Source organism: Brugia malayi (genome assembly GCF_000002995.4).
Source record: "Brugia malayi strain FR3 genome assembly, contig: Bm_v4_Chr1_scaffold_001, whole genome shotgun sequence".
Classification (NCBI taxonomy): domain Eukaryota; kingdom Metazoa; phylum Nematoda; class Chromadorea; order Rhabditida; family Onchocercidae; genus Brugia; species Brugia malayi.
Window position 1 is genome coordinate 2,003,276 of NW_025062475.1, and position 23,058 is coordinate 2,026,333.

The following is a 23,058-nucleotide window of genomic DNA, read 5'->3' on the forward strand; positions in this document are numbered from 1 at the left end:
TAATCACGAGTAATTCAGCTTATCATGAGTAATTCAGCTTGTCATGAGTAATTGAATTTATCGTGAGTAATTGAGCCTATCACGAGTATTGACCTTATCATGAATAATTGAGTTTATCATGAGTAATTCAGCTTGTCATGAGTATTGACCTCATCATGAGTAATTGAATTTATCGTGAGTAATTGAGCCTATCACGAGTATTGACCTTATCATGAATAATTGAGTTTATCATGAGTAATTCAGCTTGTCATGAGCATTGACCTCATCATGAGTAATTGAGCTTATCATGAACAATTGAGCTTATCAGTCTAAAATTTCCACTTACAGTAAAAAATTTTTGTGCCTATTTCTAGTGCTTAAAATTTTTTTTCAAAAAATTTTTGAAAAATGAAAGCTTAAGTATTATCAAAAAGTAACTGTTATTGCTTTAGTATTGTATATTAGCGCTTTTATTTTACATTTTTACAAAGGAAAAAAAGAAAAAAAATTATAAATTTTAACAAAAATGCATCATTAGCTTTTGAAATTTGTCATTTCTTTCTGTCAACAATAGCAATTAATTTAATTTAAATGCAAAATATCTCTAAGCATAAATGAAAATAAACACTACTTGAATCAAACTCAATCAATTATATCAGAGAGTTTCATTCTGTAAATAAAAGCTTATTTCATACATTTTTCAACGTTTTTAAAAGTACTTCAAAGTTTGAAAAATAAAATGAACTTCAAATTGAAACATTACAATAAAATAAAAAATTCTAAAAAATTTAACAAGTCTTAGAGAGGCAGAAAAAGAGAGCGAGAGAGAGAGGGAGAGAGAGGGAAGATTTGAATAAATATAAAAGTTGAAAACCTTGAAATGAGCATAAATATCACAAAGTTCTCGAAAGATATTTATTCCTTGAACAGGAAATTGTATTGCACCTGTTTCTTGCAATTTTTCTGCATAATCCAAAATTGGCTTAAAAAAAAGAAATAATTAATTAGGAAATAAAAAAATATAAAATACAAAACTATATTCTTTCTTGTAATAATCAATGTAATAAATAGATTGCCTACAATTAATATAAATAACATTAAGGATGATCTTATCATTCACTTATCACTGATCTTATCATCAGTTGTATAATAACACAATTGATCTCTCTTTTCTTGCAAGAAATTTCTAGAGAAAAAAGAAAATGCATTAAATAGAATGTCGATAATATAGGAAAAAAATGATTGCAATATAAAATGCAAATTAAATTGCTTCGTTTTTCATTTTTTATTTTTAAATTTCATTTCTAAGCTTAAACTTAAGAAAGAATTTTTCCTTTCATACAGCTTACCATCCTATTTTTTGCTTAAATTTACTTTTATATGAAATTCAAGATTGAATAAATATTGAATAATAAATGCAAGCAGAATATTAATTTCTTAAAATATAACTTTGAAAAGAAATTTTTAAAAAACAAAAGAAGAAAAAATATAATTCCTGAAGACATTTATTGATTGATTGTTCAGTAAATGCAGTACACTTCGTAATATCAGCTGATAATCGATTCTTATCATTATCATTATCAGTGATTGCTGTTATCGAATTCAAATGTCCCTTTACAAGAGCAACAACAACAGTAAGCCAAATCCAACTAATTGTTCTCATTCTAAAAAGTACTAAAATAAAAAATCTCCAAATACTTTGAGTAATTATTTTTGCTTCATTAATTTTTTAAAATACTTTAATCCTATAATATTGAGAAAATTTCTTAAAATATCAAAGTCTCAAATTTAATTCAAAAAATTTAACAACAATTTGCTGAAAAAAAAAAAAAAAAGAAGAAACAGAATTTTGCAATAATATTGTAAATAATTTTTTTCAAAAAATTTCAAGTAAAATTTAGAAAAAAAAAACTATAATATTTAATATAACTATTTTATAAAATATATAAAATAGAAATAATTAATAACAAATAATATATTATCACAAAGAAAAACATTTCTGTCTAATATTTCGAATCAATTTGCTATAAATTTTATTTTTGAAAAAAAAAAAAAAAAAATTAAGCATGATAAAAGCCTATGCCATTTTACCTTATATATACATACATTTGGCCATCATTTCATTCCCTCTTCACTTGCCCTCTTTGCTTCCTCTCTTTTTTTCCCTCTCTCTCTCCCTCTCTCTCCCTCCCTCTCTCTCTCTCTCTCTCTGTCATTTGTTCCATTTGAATATGAAAATTTCATTTCTTTCCACACTATTTCATATCTTCCTTACATTCTCAAATGGAACATGAAGTAGCAGTAAATCAGTTAAAATTAAATTCAATTATGTATAACAAAAGGAGAAAGAGAGAGAGAGAGGGAGAGAGAGAGAGAGGGAGAGAGAGAGGGAATAAGGTTAGAGAGCAGAAAGCAGCTGTGACACATTTTTCAGACTTTCACTATAAATCTATGCTACTACCTCAAAAAAAAAGAGAAAAAAAAAGGGAGAATCTTAAATTTTTTTAATTTCATTTTCTTCTTTTCTTTTTTTTTTGTGTTTAAGAAAAGAAAAGAAACGAAAGATTTTTCTAGAGTGTTTACATCTTTCTTTTTGATTGAGTGAGAAAAAGAAAAAAATGAATAAAGAACAAAAGATACTACAATTAATTCTTTTTCATTCTTTTAATATTTGTTAAATTAATTTTACATAAACAATTGCATTTTCTCTTCTTTTTGCATAGCACTTTACATTTTAATAACAGAAATTGAAATGGCAATCTAAATTTTCATTTAATTTTTGATATTTTTATGATAAAAAGATTGCAAATTTGAATTTAAATAAATTTAACATAGATTTGAAATTTATTTTAAGAAACTTAACATTGCATTGCAGCAATGTGGAAATTCATTAAATTGTGAAAAATGACAAACAAATTAAATTCGTTTTTTCGAAGCTTTTTTTCACAGTTAATTATTCGTTTCCCTTACAAAATCATATTTAAATATTTCAGATTTAATAATCTTTTTTCATTCAATGAAATTTCAATTGCTTAATTCTTGTTTCTTTTTCTTTTTTTTGTCTTTGTTTTTTCATGATTGTTTATTTTCCATTGAAAAGATTTTCTCCACTTTCAACACTCTTTCATTCCATACATAAAATACTTCCTCGTTTATTATTTCAAGAAATACTGACATTATTTCAAGAAATACTGACATAATTTCAAGAAATACTGATATTATTTCAGGAAATACTGATATTATTTCAAGAAATACTGATATTATTTCAGGAAATACTGATATTATTTCAGGAAATACTTACAGAAATAATCAATGAATTACATCAAAATATAGGATGCAACTGAACGAGTTGATTTCATACGTAAAGAAAGAAATATTTGATGCATCCTTAAAAGAAATCATTTTATGAAAGCAGCAGGAAAGCATCGAGAACTGAGAGATGATGTTTTCTTAGTTAGACTCTCGAATAGTTTTATGGTAAATCAGAAATAATTCTAAAGTATAAATATTATAAGTAAGATAAACACATTAGCTACCTGTTAGGGGATAAGATATTTTCATTACGTGAGTGCATATATTGGGTTACGGCCGTGAATTGCCGCCCTTGAGTAATTCGTGGCAGCGAACTGTGGAGGGTTCGAGATGGTTGGTATTGGGATATTGGGAGTTCCCGGGAATAACGGGGGTTGAGTTTGATGCAATATAGGACATATGAATAATGGGTGTTATTATTTATAAGCGTAAAAGGTAGATAGGTTATCACATATGAGCAGATGGAAGAAAATTGAGAATGAAAAGAAAAAAAAAATTAAAATTTGCCTTTAAGGATTAAGCATGATTAATTGTTAATTTACTTGTTGTAGAATTTATCTTTTTGTTGTTGTATAAAATGAAGAGGATTTTGTGACATGTCTTCTTTTTTCTTGTTTTCTTTGTTAATTTTTTAACTGATTAAAATTATTAAAAACTTATCCTTGAATATTATGTTCAGGAAATGGGTCGACGGCAAGGCAATGTATTTGATAGAAAAGAAATAATGGATTTAATGCAACAGCGATTGGATGGTTCTATCAAAAGTTTGCGCGAATTAAAGGATAGGATTGCAGAGGAAACGGGTGAACAGATTGCACTTACAACACTGTGGCAGCAAATTCACAAAATGAGGGTTTCTTTTACTATAAGAGAATGGCTATACGTGAAATCTCAATTTAAGTGACGACTGTTAAGTTGTTTTACTTAATTTACATGAAAACTAAGTTGTATTGTACGAATCACCTGAATTCAGTTTAAATATTGGCAGTTTTTTTTTTGCTATCTATTGGTAGTTTTTTTGAACATTCGGAATATATCCCTCTATAATGGGCTCTGCTCAGTTTTTTTCTTCGGGATAAAGAGCTAAAAGTCGTTAATGCAAGTTTTTAGGGGGAAGTTTTTAGGGAGAGTTGGTCGAAAATAAATCTGGTTATGCTCGAATGACTACATCACGTGTTTCACGAATTGATGGTTCGAGAGTTAGTATCCAGCGGGGAAATGATAGTGTTGGTAGACGTGCTCCATCGATTGGGGTTGAACTTCCAGATGGTTCGTTCTTCAAACTTTTGGAATCAGTAGTTCACATTACTTGGAGGAAATGAATAAGAACTTACAAAAATTCAATTTTTTGAACACTAAATGACAAGTAGATGATAGTTTGGTTGATAAAGTTTATTGCCAGAATATAGCATGAGTTTTTTTTTTGGTTAGATTCAAAAGTTGAAGTTGATTTCTTACTACGATTTTTAGCCACTGGCTCTTCATTACGTCGATCAACTCGCGCTTCTAAACGGAAAAGCTATTCACCGGCCCCTATGTCATCCAGACTTGATCCGAAGAAGTCTCGTACTGGGTAAAAATTCAATTATTTCAACATTTATTTATGTATTACTAAGTTCAAACAGCTGTAAGAAACCGTCTATGTGTCATTTAATAGAGTTGGATGGAAAAAGTTGGCTATGTCTAAGTATTTCTTAGATATTAATAATGCTTTTATTTTCTTACAGCACAACACCAGTATCTAGTAGCAACATAACTTTAGTTTCTCATTCCCTAAGATGTTTGGGAATGCCGAAAAAGGAGAAAGTCGTCAGACGAAAAAGAATTGATGAGCCACAAATTTGGGACAAAAATGTGGAAGAGTCAATTAGACAAGAAGCTTTGAGGTTATTGAAATTTTTTTTTTGTGTGTCATTATCGATTTTTATTTCTATCTGTTTATTATCTTTGAACATGTCACTTTTCCATTGTCTCATATTATGCTTTCATTTTTTCAGTGCTTCTTGTCGTCATTTTGCTTACTCGCTAAGAGTGGCATAGCTAAGAGGGTGTAAATCAGCTGAGGTTTCACTGTGTTTTGATCATGTCTGTTTCAGAATAAAATGTTTTTTTTTTCTTGCCAAAATAGAAGAATCAAGGAGTAGGTGTTGAGGAGATTACTGTTGATAGAAAATAAGAATATGTACAAGGCAGAGTCGTTCTAAATATTGTTTTTCTGATTTTAGACATGAGGAAGAAACTGCTGATGATCCCCTGGCTAAGGCAAAATCAAAAGTGTGGTTATTTTGTGAAAAATTCGACGAAGATGGTGAATCAAAAGCAAAATGCAGAATTTGTGGGATGGTGAGCTTTTATTTTCTAAATAGTTTTCTGGAAAAGGTGAAGTCTTTTTTTTGTCGTACATCATTAATATAATGGTAGCATGTAAGGTAAGTTATTCGATCTTAACAGAAGTTTGCAAAGGATTGGTGAAAATATAACTGTGGTAGTTTTTGTAAGCTTTAACTAATCAGTCTTCTTTCTTCTGTACAGTGTTCCAATGATTCTCTTCTACTTCCAGGTTATGGTACGTAAGCTGGGCTCAACGAGGGCAATGCTACGTCACCTGCGAAAAATGCACGACAATCTCATTGAAGGTATCATAAGACCGGTAACAAAACGTATTACAGCAATTGCTGGAAAACCGAGAGGTGATGATGGCTTTGATATTGATGATGATAGTGCATGGGTGGAAGAGGTTGATGAAGAAGATTTCGACGATTATGATGGTATGGCAATTTTAGCTTCCTGAAATTACGTTAATACTTTTATTCTTGCGAATTTTTTAAAAATGATATAGAATTCCTACATTTATGTTATCTCAAGGGAGGTTGATTGAAAACTTCTTTATATGTGAGTGGAAAAAAAAAAATTGAAGAGGAACCAGCAAGAAGTTAGTTTGTCAGTAAGGGTGTGTGTCTGCTTTCAAAAACTTTCGCAGAAAACAATGACATATAAAGAAATCATTTACTGAAGAATATTCAAGTTTCGATACGACGAATTTTTTCATGTTTTTGTTATGTCAAGATTTTATGTTAAGAACAGCAATATGCAGTTGCGCAACATTGTGTTGATAAAGGGAAAGTCATAGCCTACAACAATTATTCAGATGAAGGAGGCCCATCATATGCTGGCGAAGTATTCATTCGAGAAGATGGCTCGTAAGTAAATGAATGAAAATTTATATTTTTTTAATAATTTTTTTGTATCTACTGATTGATTTTGCTTTACTCTGCTAATTGACGAGACAATCCAATTTCATTTTTATATTTTCAAAATCCTCAAGTGAACTTCAGTTATGCTGATGGAGACGAATTTGTCGACGTGGTATATGTGCAAGACGGCACTTCGTTTGAGGAAATTATTTCAAAGTCGAATGATGGAAGTGCATTTGTCAATAAGTAATTCCAGCTGTTATAATTTATTGTATTATTGGTATATATGACAAAAAGCAGAAATTGATATGTCTAATTCGTATTTGCTTCTAATTTATTTTGCAGCGAATTACCTGCAATGGAAAATAGAAATGAAGAAGCTGCTGTACCTTCACGTTTGAAACGCAGCATTTCCGATTCCGAACTAGCGCGGCCATCCTCTAGAAATGGTAACAATGATCTTGAGCATTACGAAGATACAAATTTGGTATGTTTTTTGATATTTTATTACATAAGATGTTTTAAAGCCAGAAAATTACATAAATAAGAGCGCTTTAATATGAAATTGATAATTGCCACAATAATATGGCGTTGGAGTAGAACAATTTTATAGCGCATGGAGTAATATTTCCTATCATTGTTTTTATTTTTCTGATTTTTATTATTAAAATAGTATTTCCATATGTTTCAGGAGACAGATAGATCAATAGGAAATCTAAATTTGTTAAGTGGAGGAGAAAAAAGGCGACAAGATATAGATGATGAACACTTTAGCCGCACTATCACCTCATCCATTTTAACATTCCCTCCAGAGCAACGAGAACTTGTGCGTTGCGCTGTTATGCAGTGTATAGAGGAACTGAGATCGGTTGAATCAACCACGGCCGAAGAAGCAGAAGTTCATGAAGTAACCGATGAAGAACTGGTTCAAATCTCTGATGTTTAAGTTTGATTGTTGTTGTTTAAAGGAGAGATTTTAATTGCTTCAATTCAGAAATTTATTTCTAACGTGGAATTTTTCACTCATTTCTTGGATTCAGTCATTATAAAATTAATACATGTTCGTTGATTTGTCGTATTGATATTCGACTCTAAAACCTTGAACTTTTTGATATTTATGTTATATGAATACCAAATACTTAATTTCTAAAAGTAAATCGCTTTTAAATATTCATCAAGAATATATGGACAGTTTTTTTGGACTATAAATTTGATCGCAGCATTTTATGGTTTTTACTCATATTTGTTTCATATTTATAAAATCATCAAGCCATTTATTTGCTTGCTGTACGCTAATTCATGAATTTCATTGTAATTCTCAAGGTTTTTTTTTTTTTTTTTTAAACTAATTTTGAAGTCCTATAAAATGAAACAATGTCCATGTAATTAAGCAATTTCCTAATTGTGAACGAAAATCGAATTAAATATCATGTTTTTCATCCGTTTTGTTATCATTTTATTTTTTTTCCCTCTTTGTTTTAGACAATGGCTTTAGCTGTGAATCTTTTGTGCTTGTATATCCCGAAGTTTTAATCTCCTAAGAAGTGTATAAGGTTTGTATCTAATATCAAAATTTCTGAATGCCTTTTGAAATTAGTTCTTTAGTTTATTCATATTAAAAAGATGCATTTCGGTGATATTTGCACTGATGCAGAAGAATTATACTTATTTGGAAAATTTCACAAATCAAATCGATTCTTTATGTAAAAAAAAAAAAAAAAAAAAAAAAAAAAACCTTGCTTTCATAAGAAATTATACTTATTCAATCACTGTATGCTGTTCAAGTTTTAATGACATAAAGAGACCTTTTAAATAGTGCTCAACTTCACGTTTATCGATGCTAGTAAAATTCGTTACGGCAATCTTCTCGTTAATAAATGCGACAAGCTTATCTTCTTCTGATAGCATACCGTAAGCCTGAAAAAAAAAAGAAGTTCTAGAAGTCCTTAAATGTTACTAATACATTTTTTTGTTGTGTTAGTAGCATTTTAGGCTAAGCTCTTGTAAATATTTCATGGCTTAATAAGGTAAACATACTCTCAGTTGATTGTTATCGTTTGGTGTTAATGCATTCAGGAAATATGCAATATTCGCTTTCAAATTACTATTTAAGAATTTATTCCAAACTTTATTGTACGATCTTCGTAGCATCTCATGTAGTGGAAGCAAAAAAATGTTTTTGGAAACAAACCTTTATGATTTGGTTAAATTGTTATTCGGGGGAGAAGTTTGATGTCAGGGAGATGTGTTGGATGCCAGCTAAATATTTGGGCAACAATTGAATAAAACTGATTCGGAGGATTGGATGATTTTTTTTTAACTGATCTAATTGACAAAAGTATGGTTATAAATCTACATTGATGTTAGACAATGATCCAAACAAAGGAGAGGAGGTGCTTGCATGGGCACCAGTCGCTAATAAAGAGCTTATTAGATAACCGCATGATTATGATAGCTAACAAAGAACAATGTAGATATCCTCATGATTGTAAGGATTGCTAACAAAGAACGATGTAAATTGTTTCAATATGTAGAAGCATAAATTTGGAAACAAAGAGTCCGAAGTATAAGCATTATTTGCGGAAATTACGTAGATATCTTTACTACAATTTGCAACTCATATTTTTAGATCGCGATATTAAAATCCGCGACACTCCCGACCGAAGGAGCTAAATGCTTTAGTTCGTTGGACAGCTTTGGTTGATTGCTTCGCCTTATAGCGCTTCTAGTTCGTAGAGCAATTGGTTCTTGTTCATTGACATTTTGCACTGATTTGTTAAACATTGTTGGTTGAGGGTCAATTTCCTCACCTTTGACTTCCAGTGGGTATAACATATTCACCGGTCTGTTGAGTATTTTTCCTTTCGGTAATTCTATCGAGACACTTCTCACTTCTCCATCCTTTCCTGTTTTGATTTCTCTTATTCTGGCTAGTTTCCACATGCCACGGGGAATTTCTGGTTCATTTAGTAACACAATCTCTCCCTCGTGGGGAGTTCTTTTTACTACATCTCTCGGAGAAGAGTGTTCCCTTTGTGCTCTTTCTTTAAGAGTATTTAAATATTCCTCTTTCCATATTTCCCAGAAGGCATCGAGGGCCTTTAGTGTATTTGACCAGTATTGAATGAGTTTTTCTCTCGAATCCAATTTATGAGGGATAAAATCATCCATTTCATTCTTGTTTTTAGCAGGCATGATTAGATGCGCATTCGGTAGTATAAAGTCAATTGGACGCAATATGATACAATCATCAAAATTTACGTAAGTTAGTGGTCGAGTATTCAAAATACTTTCCACTTCCGCTACTAGCGTAATCAATTCCCGTTCCCATAATAACTTTCTGCCGATGGCTCTTTTCATTGCCCTTTTTGTTAACCCAATAAGTCGCTCATATACTCCTCCGTTCCAAGGCGCCTTTGGTATTATATTTTTCCAGATCATTTTCCTTTCCGCTAGGAATTCATTTAATTGTTGTTTCACAATGATTTTAAAAATTAACTGGAATTGACCAGCGTTGTCGCTTAAGATTAATTCTGGAAAGCCTCGTCTTGCTGTAAATCTTCTGAAAACATGTAAAAAGCTTTCGGCTGAAAGAGTTTCTACTACTTCTAGATGTACAGCTCTTGTTGTGAAACATGTGAATAGTGCTACCCATCTTTTTGTTAGCCCATTATCACTCCTGATATTCACAGGACCTAAATAGTCTAGTCCTACTCGCGCAAAGGGTCTTGATCTTGTGGTCCGAGATGCTGGAAGATCAGCCATAGTTGGTAATTTGAATGGTTTAGTTGTCCAGCGTCTGCACTTCATGCACTTATTCAAGATTCGTTTGACTTCCGTTCTACCTTTTGGGATCCATATCGTCGATCTCAGATTTGAGAGTGTATGAGCAATTCCAGCATGATACAGTTGTTCATGTCGTTGCTGAATAAAGAGTTCAGTTATGGTGTTGTGTCTCGGGAGATATATTGGGTGTAAGTTACTCTCTTTCATTTCAGAGTTAACTACGCGGCTTTTGTATCTCCATAGTTCGTTATCATAGAACAAATTCCATTTGATTATTTCATCTTTGGTAACTCCTTCTGACTGTGCTTGTTTGAATAGCACAATTTCTGACAACTCGTAATCCTGTGTTGTCAATATATTCTTTTCTTTCGTTGCCATCTTTAGCCAAGGAATTTCCCTTTTCATTGTTAATCTTATGAATTTCAGAACCCAACCAGTTGTTCTTATTAATCTTGACCATTTGCTAAAACGACTAGCATCTAAGATTCCGAAATGTTTGTTTATGATAATTGGTTCTGTGATGTGGGCCACAATTTCTTCATCCTGGTAATCCTCATTGTAATTGTATTTCCACTGTGGCCATTTTGATTCGTTTTCTGTTAACCACTTTGGTCCTTTCCACCAAAGATCATATCCTTTTAGTTTATTCGGAGAGATTCCTTTTGTAGCTATATCAGCTGGGTTTTGTTCACTTGGGATATATCTAAAATGGATTTTCGCCTTTCGTATTTCTTCTACCCTATTTTGTATGAACGTTGGTAGTAAACGGGAACTATTGTGAACCCAATGAAGCGCACATTGAGAATCGGACCATAAAATTGTTATCACGTCCTCAAGCTCTTTTTGTTTTAATACGAATTGTACCATTCTCACTCCGATGAGTATTGCCAGTAATTCTAATCGAGGTATTGACATTCCTTTAATTGGCGCAATTCGGGATTTAGCAAACACTAAGAATACTTCTCTTTCTTGAGTTCGAATGTATAAAGCTGCTGAGTATGCAGCAGTTGATGCGTCAGTAAAAACATGAAATTGTACTTGCTTGGAACAATTTGTTGTGAATCTTGGTAGATCCTTTAGTTTCTTTGGCCATTCGTTCGTGAGTAATTTCCACGTGGTTTCATCCTCCTCACTTATAGTTTGATCCCATGAAAGGTTCTTTTTCCACAAAGTTTGGAGAAACAATTTGAATCTTATCAGTATAGGAACTATGAATCCTAGTGGGTCATATTGTGAGGCTACGAATTGCAATATAATTCTTTTAGTTAATTTCTTACCAAACCATGGTTTTAACGTTACTTGAATGATATCTTGTTTGTGGTACCAATTGAGACCTAGAATTTTTTTAATTGAACTTACCTCTGCTCGATCTTGTACCGGAAGTTTTTCATTGACTTCTTGGTCGTTAGAGAGAAATTCCCGTACATTCATTGATGCTTCATTGAATATAATTTTAATTTCCTTATAATTGGAAAGAGCTTCGTTGGTTCCTTTGGTTGGTATTATAATGTTATCGACATAGAGATTTTTCCTTAACTCGAGTGCGATTTTGCTTTTACAAGTTTCCAAATGATAATTGAGTGTAGCGGACAATAAAAATGGAGATGATACAATTCCAAATGGAACTCGTTGGAAACGGTAACAACTTACGTTTTCTTCGTTAACTGGACTTCGAATGTCTTTCAACCAAAGAAATCGAGTGCAGTTTCTATCTGTTGGATGCAATTCTATTTGCAAGAACGCCTTTTCTACGTCTGCTATTATTACATTTTTCATTGTACGGAAACGTAGCAAAACTCCAACCAAATCAGGGAGTGTTATTGGTCCCCGATATAAAACATCATTTAAACTTTTCATTCCTTTACAATGAGCTGATGCATCATAAACTATCCTCAGATTTGTCGTGGTTTTATTTGGTGTTATTACTTCGTGATGAGGCAGATAATGAATAATACCAACTTCATTCATTTCCGATGACACTTTCTCAATTATATTGGAATTGAGTTGTTCTTCAATAGTTTGATTGTATCGACTTAGTAATTGAGGTTTCATTTTAAGCCTCCTAATTAACGACTTTAATCTTCCAAGGCAAAGTCCGAAATTATCGCTTAGTTTGTTCTTTGAATCTTTCCAAGGCCAACAAACTTGATATCTTCCCTTGTCCCTAGTGATAGTTTGTTTAAATTGCTGCAATGCTTTTTCATCATTGTCAGAGTTTATTTTGTCTTGTATACCCATTAATTCCAGTTTCCAAAAGTGATCTAAGTCTGGAATATTGACGGCATTGACTTGAGAAATCGGACTTACTGATGTGGTTTCTGAAATACTGTCGTGTATTTCATTTATATACCCACTTCCAGCTATTATAGGTCCAACCTTTGTATGGATCAATGAAAATCCTGATTTTAAGTTCTCTGCTTGGTCAAACTGGATAAACTTGAAGAAGTGATCCGCACCTATGAGTATGTCCGGTTGTTTCCATTTGTTTTTGAAATTACTAAACTGATTTCGTTTGTCTATCATCAACAATTCCTTTTTGTTTAGATTAACTACTTGCAATTCATTCGTCAAGTGGTTAACTGTTATTACATCTAATCGGATTATTTCTTTATTTCCAATTTTTACTCCGATTTCAGTTTTAGTAGTGATACACGTTTTTGGCGTCTTATCACCAAATGAAGCAATTTTTATTTCCATCTCGTTAGTTTCTTGTAGATTCAATCGATAAGCCAAATCCTTTGATATGAACGATAATTGAGAACCAATATCGAATAGAATTAAGCCTTTTGTTGGATTTTTGGGCGATTTGGATTGGTTACATTTATTTCCTTACATAACAGTAAGGTTCGCTTTTTCCATTGATTTCCTTTTTCGGTAATGGAGTTAGCGATTGTGACTGAACCCAACCTTTCTTTGTTGGAATCCACTGCTTGCGTGAGTTCCTTGTAGTTGTTGGGACACAGTGCTGTATTGTGTGGACTTTTACAATGGAAACACAAAGGTTTCCCTTTTTTACAATCACTTGTTGCATGTCCTTTTCGTAAACATTTGAAACATGCAGTGATTTCTCTCAAACGTTCCATCCGGAGTTTGAGAGTGGGATAGATGTTACATTCATTGTTCCAGTGGTCCTTATTGCAAAATACGCATGGTTTCCTTTTCCCATTTATAGAAATTTTTCCTGGAACCTTTTTTGATTTGATTGTATTATCTCCCTTTGTTTGGTTGATTGTGGCGAAAGCTGACGTTTCGCCTCTAACATTATTTTTGTTTGTTTTCTTCTCCCTTGTGTCTGCTTGACTTCTAGCAACTTCTTCATTTCTTAGAACTAGTTTTGTCAGGTACTGCCGGATATCCTTAACTGACCAACTCGTCGAATCCTCTTTCAATTGGTATAATTTATCAATTATCCACGCTGGTAGTTTATTTTCAATTGTAATTTCGATGCTTGAATGCTCTAAATTTTCACCTATAGCTTCCAGTTGTCGAAATGTTCTCTCCATGGCTTCTATGGTTGCTTTCCACTCTCGGTCATTTTTTTTGATGGTATTCAACTCGTTGTAGAGTGATTTCTTTATAAGGAAAGGTTTACCATATTTCTCTTTTAGTAAACCTATTATAACATCGTAGTTTTCTGGCGCTATATCATAACCTCTTACAGATAACAAAGCATCTCCTTTAAGACATGATATCAGATAGTTTAACTTTTGAATATCTGGGATGCTTTGCTCATGGACTGCTGCCTTGAAACTACACCAAAATTGCCTCCACAATTTTGGATCCCCACTAAACGTTATTAGTGGTAATTGAGGAAGTTTTATTTCTGCTTGATTTGTGTGAATCATACTATTCTTTGGAAATGATTCTTTGACCTCTTCTTGTTTTAAATGTTGTAGTACCGAGCAATATTCATCAGTATGTATTTTAAGGGTAATAATAGTTTCTCTTGTTCTAGTGATTAAACTTAAAATACCTTGTGGATCGTCAACCATATTGGCGTATTTCGTCTCCTCTTCCTTTCTCCTCGTTGCTATTGTCAAGCTCTGAATATTATCCAGCCAATTTTGATTAGCTGTTTCGAGTAACCCAGCATAATATTCGAGATGTGCGATCTTCTCCTTGACGATTCGCAATTTAATTTCGTATTGATGCTGAAGTTCCCCTCGTGATAGTGTTTGAGACGGGGAGGTCAGATCGAGTTCACTTGCTTCTTTAAGAAGTTCTAGAGTTCTCGACTTCGATAATTCGCTTCCTTTTCTTATACTGTCGGACATGTCCCGGCTCGTGGCACCAAAATTGTAGTGGAAGCAAAAAAATGTTTTTGGAAACAAACCTTTATGATTTGGTTAAATTGTTATTCGGGGGAGAAGTTTGATGTCAGGGAGATGTGTTGGATGCCAGCTAAATATTTGGGCAACAATTGAATAAAACTGATTCGGAGGATTGGATGATTTTTTTTACTGACCTAATTGACAATAGTATGGTTATAAATCTACATTGATGTTAGACAATGATCGAAACAAAGGAGAGGAGGTGCTTGCATGGGCACCAGTTGCTAATAAAGAGCTTATTAGATAACCGCATGATTATGATAGCTAACAAAGAACAATGTAGATATCCTCATGATTGTAAGGATTGCTAACAAAGAACGATGTAAATTGTTTCAATATGTAGAAGCATAAATTTGGAAACAAAGAGTCCGAAGTATAAGCATTATTTGCGGAAATTACGTAGATATCTTTACTACAATTTGCAACTCATATTTTTAGATCGCGATATTAAAATCCGCGACATCTCATATTGATCATGCGGCAAACTCTACAAATTAAGCTTTCTTTTCATATTTAATAAAAAAAATTTCTTTTCTTTGGACGTTGAAAAGGAATTAATAATCAGAATGTCTATTTAGTAAATTATTTTGACTAAATTGCTACTGGAATGTTCTTGTTTTGCTATTTCTAAATGTATGTGAAATTGATTGGTAATATTAAATCATAATTTTCGATTAGAAATAATTTTAAATTTAATTAAGTATGAGGGATCGTATCATTTTTTATGTTATGCATAATGATAAATGTATAAAAGAAGCATTTTTCTTAAACTATAGTTAAATTATATAGACGACTTTAATCATCTCTTACTTTATTTGAACATTATTAAATATATGTTGAATTTTGCTAAATTTACATTGTATTTGTTGAGATAAAAGTCTCGAAGTGATGCCAAATTGTTAATATTTTCCATTCGATTTACAAAATTTCGCTCATCCTTCGTCATATTCAGTGCTACTAATTGAATAATTTTAATACTTTCAATTTCTTCATTGAGAAATTCCGTCATTGCCGTAATTTCCTCATCTGTACACATCAGAAGCATCCAAAAAGAAAAAATGATTGCAAAAGATATTTTGAGAAACAAAAAACAAGTATATTTTGAATGTATCAAATGCAATATGATATAAAGAGAATTGTATAATCTACAATTTAACTCAGATATTTTTGAAATTTGATCGAAAGCATTCAAATTAACTTTATTTCTCAATAATTCATCGATCGCATCATATTGTGCAATTTGCGCCAATCGATCAATTTTACTGCGAAAGTTTGCATTGATACCAGCAATTGTACGAATTTTTGCAATACATGAATCAACCTTTGATATGAATAATTTCAGTGAATCAGTTGAATTGTGCTGAAATTAAAATTAATTATTATTGCAAATGTTTTTCTTTCTTTTTAACATTGGATAAGTTTGCTTGGAAATTTCTCATTTTCGTCTATTTAATCTATTTCTTGTAACTGTCGTGTAATACTTATAAAATGTATACTTATGTAATACTGTATTATAAGATATATTACTTATAAAATATTACCTTACTATTGAATAGCTGTTAGAAAATTTGTGCTAATAACATGTGTAACATACTTACTTCGTTTCTATTTTCTAAAGTTGAACTTGTAGCGAAAATTGTACACAATAAAAGCATATAACGAAGTGTAACAGTTTTCATCTCTTTGAATTATTTTAAATCACTTCCTCTAATTAAATCCTATATTTGATATTAAAATACACAAAAAGATGATGCCATTAACTGTCATCCGATTAAACAAATTACAAATAGCAAATGATTCAAGCGCACTTTGCAACTAATAATTAAACTAATAAACAAATTACAAATAGCAAATGATTCAAGCGCACTTTGTCACGCGCATTTAAACTAACAGTCCTGTTAATATCCCAATTAATAAGCACTATGTATGATTACAATTATGCAATTCTTGTAAACTACAATTATATCAACAGTACAACAGGAAACTCAAGGCATTGCAAAAGGGCGCTGATCCAGGGCGGGATCGAACCGCCGACCTTCTGCGTGTAAAGCAGATGTGATAACCACTACACCACTGGACCGCTTGTCACATTACAAACATTTATGCATAATGCGATGAAATTTTAAATTGAATATTACCTGTGCTTTCTTATTTGATGTGAGTGTGCATGAAAGTGTAATGAAATATCTGTGTTTTGTGTGCAATCGCTGTTGGCTTATCTTTGCAGCAAAGCTCTCTCTCTCCATGGAGAAAGGCAAGCATTGAGAAGTCATTAGTTTCCAGTAAGAAATGAGTTTGCTTGCATATATAATTTATGATAAAGTCAGCCATATCATATCATAACAAATGTTGTTCCATGTCATATTATAATCATAATAATATCATATCATGTATCATAATAGATATCTTAGAAATCATATCAATTATCATATCATATCTCATCATGACATATCATATCATATCATATCTTATCATGACATATCATATCATACCATAATCCCACTATATCATCGACATCTATGAATTCTATGTCGAACAATATATAATGAAAGAATATAAGATAGAAATAAGTACTGAATAATAACTTTGTAAACTTTATTATTTACTTTTTAGCTTATCTGTTAGCTTATTTAATTCTTTACTGTTCTAATTGTGTCTTTGCTTAACAAATATGAATGAAATTCAAAATCTCTAATGCTAATTCTAATAAAACTTTTTTATTCATTATTGAACAGAAAGCCTAAAGTAATTTCATTGCTTTTTATTCAAATTAGCACAAATGTAACGAATAGCAAAATATTATTAATCAAATTAACTAATAAATAAATAAATAAAAATTTAATTGTAAATAAATGCTATGAAATCAATTATGAACAATTTCACATCCTTTTTTCTGTTATTTCTAACTAAATTCATATTCTTTCTCTTTATAAAAATTAATTTACATGTTCAATCTCTTATCTGATAAGCAATCATATCATAAACCTTACATTGTAATCAGATCCCTTACAATAAACTACTCCACTAACTACCTTTTGTGCTAATCAAACTTCTATATATATTCGAGATTATTATCAAACTGTCACTTCTTACAAAAGTTCTACCAAAGAGACAAAATCCTTCGAATATTTTTTGATTAATTCTGCAACATTGTGTGATATAATTTCCTGAATAGAGCATATTCCGAAATCAGAAATCAAAGATTGAAATACACCCTCTCAGATTATTCCTCTCTCTAAAACAGAAATTCATATCAATCTTCAACCAATATGCAAATTAGTGTCACAAGCTGGGAATACCTACAACAATAATTCTAAGCACACAACCGATAGAAGCTCTTCTGAAGGAAGTCGAAAGGATGGAATGATGTGACATTCATTGTTGGAGCAAATACTGATCAAATGTTGGTCAGAGAAGAGAAGGAGAAACTTTAAGGGATGTGAAATTGATTATATTTGTTTACAATTTGAATGATTTCTTTTACTTATACTTACTGCTTGCAATGAGAAATGATGCTAAAGTGGTTAAGCTAATGAATGGAGTGGTTTAATTAGCTGTAAGCGTTATCAGCACGACTAAGAGTAAGGTTGTACAGCTGTGATAAGTTATCAGTGTTGGGATGAGAATATGATTTGTTAGATTTGTTGTTGCATATACATGGAATGGAGATGAACTAGAACTGTGACAGAATATGATGGATCGAAATGATTCAAATTATCACGCTGAACCGCTGAAATGTAATGCAACGCATGGAAGACCGGTTCCGGTTTCATTCCGAATGATTTATTAAATTTGAAATTGCTAATTCATCTTTTGCATTGTTTTATCAATGGAAATTTATTGTGTGACTTATTTCAAAAATCTTTTTGTTCTGAAATTTACTAAATATTTAGATGTGTAATCGATAAATTTAGACAACAAATATTATCGAAAATATCAGTGAAATTTTCAGATATGCTTTATCAGTTATCAAATGTTTCTTATTTGTAGTTTATTCCATCGAATAAATTTTCATATATTATCAAAGAATAAGTGTAATGTGAATGATTAAATAATAAATATTGAAAAAAAAAATTATTTATTTCAGTAGTTTACAAATTCATTTGTTATTTGTTTTGCATGCAGTAATTTTAATCAGTGCATGTCATTGCATGCTAATTAATTATAGCAGAGATAATTTATTCATTATCAAGGTGAGATGACAAAGACAGTCATCCATGTATAATTTGAAATACTTATTTTGTTGATTGATCAAAATATCAACCTTATAGGTGTGTCAACTAAGTCTAACTAATTTTTTCCCTTCAAAAATAATTCATTCACTTTTTGATTATTTCAATCTTTCCATATGACAAGATGAATATTAGCGCAAATTGTATATAAATTTTAATACGAATTCAAATTGTGCATTTAATCAGTTATAAATACAAGAAAAATAAATCAGAATGAAACTTATCAGTACTGATATTGATTAAAATGATTAAATGAAGGATGATACGGTTATCAGTCTCAGCAGTGATAGGTGTTAATTATAAATAATTGACAATTAGGACATCCATGATGGCATGAAGCAGTAATAATCACTGTCATCGTTATCATTTTGTCATCTTTTTTTCCAACTGCTTTCAGTAATAATTAAATAAATTAACTCTTTCTGCCGCAAGTGGTTTTTTAAATATGAAAATTAAACATTTCATTGATAATATTCACTGATAATTCTTTCATTGATACATAGTTTATTCGATAAAATTATTTTTCAATAGTTAAATTATAAAATTTCAGTCATATTTTGAATTAAAAAAATAAGTAAAATTAAAATAAAATCTTAGCTATTTTATAAACAAAATTAGCTATTGTTGGTTTAATAAATAATTTCAAAACTAATTTAATAAAACTTCCATTTAAAATAATAAAATGAAAGTGCATCAATTTACTCATTTTTTTAATGCCATACAGAAATAAATGAAATTTTGATCATAAATTATCAATATTTTAAATAATATTCAAAAAAATCAATGCTTGAAACACTTTTTTTTTTTTGAATGAATTTCAGCAACGAAAGATTTTGAATAGTTTCCTTCTTTCTATTTCCTTTTAATTAATATAGAAGAAAATAATATAATATTGAAATTGCTACCAAAAAATAATATATTTGAAATATATATATATATGTATATTTTTTTTTGAAATGAATATTCATTACCAATTTATTAATTAATTTAGTTTGTTCATCCTTTTTCTTTGCTCTTTTTAATAATTATACAAAAAAACTTTGCAAGGGCTTTTCAAATTGTCTAAGTCAAACTTTAAAATTTTTATTTATTTTATTTATAATTTTTATTTACATTTTATTCACAGCATTGCCTTTTATTTACTTAGTGCATCTAATTCTGATACAATTAATAATTCTAATTAAATAAATCTAATGAAGCTAAATGACTCAGAAATAAATAAACAAATCTTTTTAATCCAATATTAATTTCATCAATTTCGATCCAACTATTTGCATTTTAAATGAATCAATTCATGCGAGAATGAATTTACACATAAATTATGAATTATACTGAAAACCTGAAAGTGAAGAATAAAAATAATTTAATAATTGATATGATTTTATGAGTATATTCTGGTGCAGTTTTAATATGAAATTAATTTCGCTCTTTTAAATTCAAATTTGAAGTATAATTCAAGTGGACAGAAGAAAAGAGAAAGAGAGAAAAAAGGAGAAAAGATGATGACCAAATGCGAATTCTTTCATTAAAATGAATAAACATTTCAATTATTGATATCAATATTTTAATCAGAATTTCAAATTAAAACAGACAGATGCTCCTGGCATTAGTTTTGAAATAAACAAATATAAAATTTTTTTAAACTTATAATTTCCATTTGTGATAAATCATAAAGTGTTTTGAATTTTATTTAAAAATTTTGCTACCAAAATAAGCAAGTATTGATTGATTGGTTGATTGATAGAGACATATTATCAGCAAAATTATCACAAAAATTATTTGAAATTACCATTTTCTTTAATAAACTTAATTCATCCTCTTTAATGAGTAATTATGTTTTAAGTTAATCTACCATAATTATCTTTAAGCATAATACTTTAAGAATTTTAAAGTAGGCATTCACTCTTAACTAAAGTTTGTAAAAGAGTAGATAAGAATTAAGTATGGAAGAGGGGAGATAATTATTTTTACTTTGCCATTTTGAAATGATATTTGAAGTGAATACTTTCCTTAGGGATTATGTAAGAAAGCGCTTTTGTCTTCTTTCTCCTAAATGAATTGAAATGAAAAAAGCATTTTTTTTCTTTTTAAATCTTATATTTGATAATTTTAGCAAATTAAAAAATAAATTAAACTTTTTAAGCTAAATTCTATTTTGATAATTTGCCTTCATCCATTTTTTTTTTTTGCTTCCTATCATTTGAATATTTTATTTTTATTCGAAATTTTAATCAAAAAATCATTCACTCATTGCTTTCCTTTCTTTAATGAAAAGTAAAAGGAAATTTTGTTTATTTATTATAATTTATAATACACTAACATTTGCTTAAAAAAAATTTATATAAAATATCAGAAATATCATAATTATGCTAATTTCAATGCTTACTTATTTATCATAATAACACATTTTATAATCAACAAAATTCATGAAATTAAAATTAATCAATAACTTAGATTTTTTCAGCTAAGACAAATGTTTTCTTCTCAAAATTTAAAAAATCCTAATTATGTTAAATGATTAAATTAACTTAACTCATTTTTTCAGAAAAAAAAAAAATTTGTTATTATAATACAATGACGAAAGATTTTTTTCTTGAATTTATTGAAATTATAATGAAATTTTTCCATTAAATAGCAAATTTATTCCAAATTAATTCATTTAATACCACTTTATCAAATCTTTTATCACACTTTAAACATTTGCAACTTTTCAAAATTTTTATATCTTAGATTATATTTGTAATTTAACACTGTTATCACAATTAAGTTATCATATCTCTTATCTTCACAATATTTACTACTATTTGTTAATTAATTTCAAGAAAATAGTAATTCATGTTCTTTTCCATTTTTTATTATTAATTTTTATTTCAATGTGATTTTTGTTTACAAATTGTCACTCATACAATATATTCACATAGTGACTGTTAGGCTTAATTTTATTAAATTTTATATTTAATTTTATTAAATTTTAATCCTTCTAAACCATCAACTTATCAGTTCAATGCATATGCATTTCTAATTGACAAAAACAAAAACTTTCAATCAAAGAAGAAAGAAATTCACTTATTTACAATCCTTAAAGTTTTATTGGTTTTTAATTTTAGAGTTAAAAAAAGAAAAAAAGCTATGAGTGCACAAAAGTGCATAGAAGTTATTTGTTTAGCATTAGTTATAAGATTGCAGTGTGCAAGTTTCACTGCATGCATGCAAGTTAAATTTGCAAGTCAAAAAAAAAAGTTGGCATTTGCTGATAATAACCGTACAAATTGTTATCATTTCAATCATTTTATCATATTTAATTTAATTATTTCAGTCCAATTTTTATATAAATTAATAAATTTTTTTGAAAATGAATGAATTAATAAGAAAATAAATGGAAATTTCTTTTCCTATTAAATAGCTAAATTACAAAAAAAAATAAAATAAATCTAAGAATTTTTGGTTAATAAACAATTTTCTATTTTTTACTCATTTTTCTCTCCTTCTCTCTCTCTCTCTTACTTCCATTCTTTTATTATTGGGTAATATTTCTATATTTCTGTAACATCACTACTAACGAGCAATATTTCTATGATTGTATTTTTCTTTTCCTTTTTCTTTCTCATTCTTTTCCATTTTATTCTTTAATGAAAATTTATATTAAAAATTCAATTACTTATCGAATTCATTAACTTTCATTTTCCTTTTTTTGTAACTTTAGATTGATATATATTCTTGTTAATTTGTCTAACAAATTTATTTCATACATAATAATTCGTTTACTTAAATTAATCAGTTCAATTTCAATTCCAATTTCGATTTCAATTTCATAGCTGTTTTCTTGCTTTTACCACAAAAGACTGTTTTAATGAGTCCAAGAAATTAATTACCAAATAATTGAGCGATCACACAGACTTAATTGTTTCGCTCATTTCTTAATTTAAAATTAACTTAAGCAAATTTAAATTTATTCACTCAATTTTGCATCATTCATTTTTTCTCATCAAAAAAAAAAAAAAAAAAAAAGGAATTTTTAAAAAATATAAAAAGAGAAAATGCAGTTTTGTTATAAGAAAAAGATTATACTTACTTATATTCTTCATCTCATAACTTAGATATTTACTTTAAATATTGAAGTAGACGGATTAGATGTATTTACCATTTCAAATGCAAATTTTCATCTCAAATAGTAACAATTTTTAGTGAAAATAATCTCTTTGTCACATATTTTTCTATGCTATT

The 23,058-nt window shown here is 29.6% G+C and overlaps 2 protein-coding genes and 1 non-coding gene across 4 annotated transcripts; 1 reads left to right on the top strand and 2 right to left on the bottom strand.

Moving 5' to 3' along the window:
* Window positions 1-3,973: 3,973 nt before the first annotated feature.
* Bm8673 (BED zinc finger family protein) lies at window positions 3,974-7,431 on the top strand (the record flags this gene model as incomplete). 2 transcript variants are annotated; one of them, XM_001896116.2, is made up of 10 exons in its annotated part: window positions 3,974-4,144; window positions 4,416-4,560; window positions 4,762-4,864; window positions 5,019-5,177; window positions 5,517-5,634; window positions 5,852-6,059; window positions 6,371-6,491; window positions 6,627-6,731; window positions 6,831-6,972; window positions 7,177-7,431. In XM_001896116.2, the coding sequence occupies 10 exons, from the start codon at window positions 3,974-3,976 to the stop codon at window positions 7,429-7,431; spliced, it is 1,527 nt and encodes a 508-aa protein (XP_001896151.1). The 2 variants fall into 2 exon arrangements, with proteins under 2 accessions (XP_001896151.1, XP_042932215.1); XM_043076281.1 differs by having other exon boundaries at window positions 6,440-6,491.
* On the bottom strand, window positions 6,798-15,647 carry Bm8672 (Uncharacterized protein; the record flags this gene model as incomplete). Its single annotated transcript, XM_043076282.1, has 4 exons — window positions 6,798-6,925; window positions 8,291-8,402; window positions 8,523-8,636; window positions 15,459-15,647. The coding sequence occupies 4 exons, from the start codon at window positions 15,645-15,647 to the stop codon at window positions 6,798-6,800; spliced, it is 543 nt and encodes a 180-aa protein (XP_042932216.1).
* Window positions 15,648-16,609: 962 nt separating this feature from the next.
* On the bottom strand, window positions 16,610-16,682 carry Bm14539. The gene has a single exon. It is a non-coding gene; the product is annotated as a tRNA-Val (tRNA).
* Between the last annotated feature and the right edge of the window lie 6,376 nt (window positions 16,683-23,058).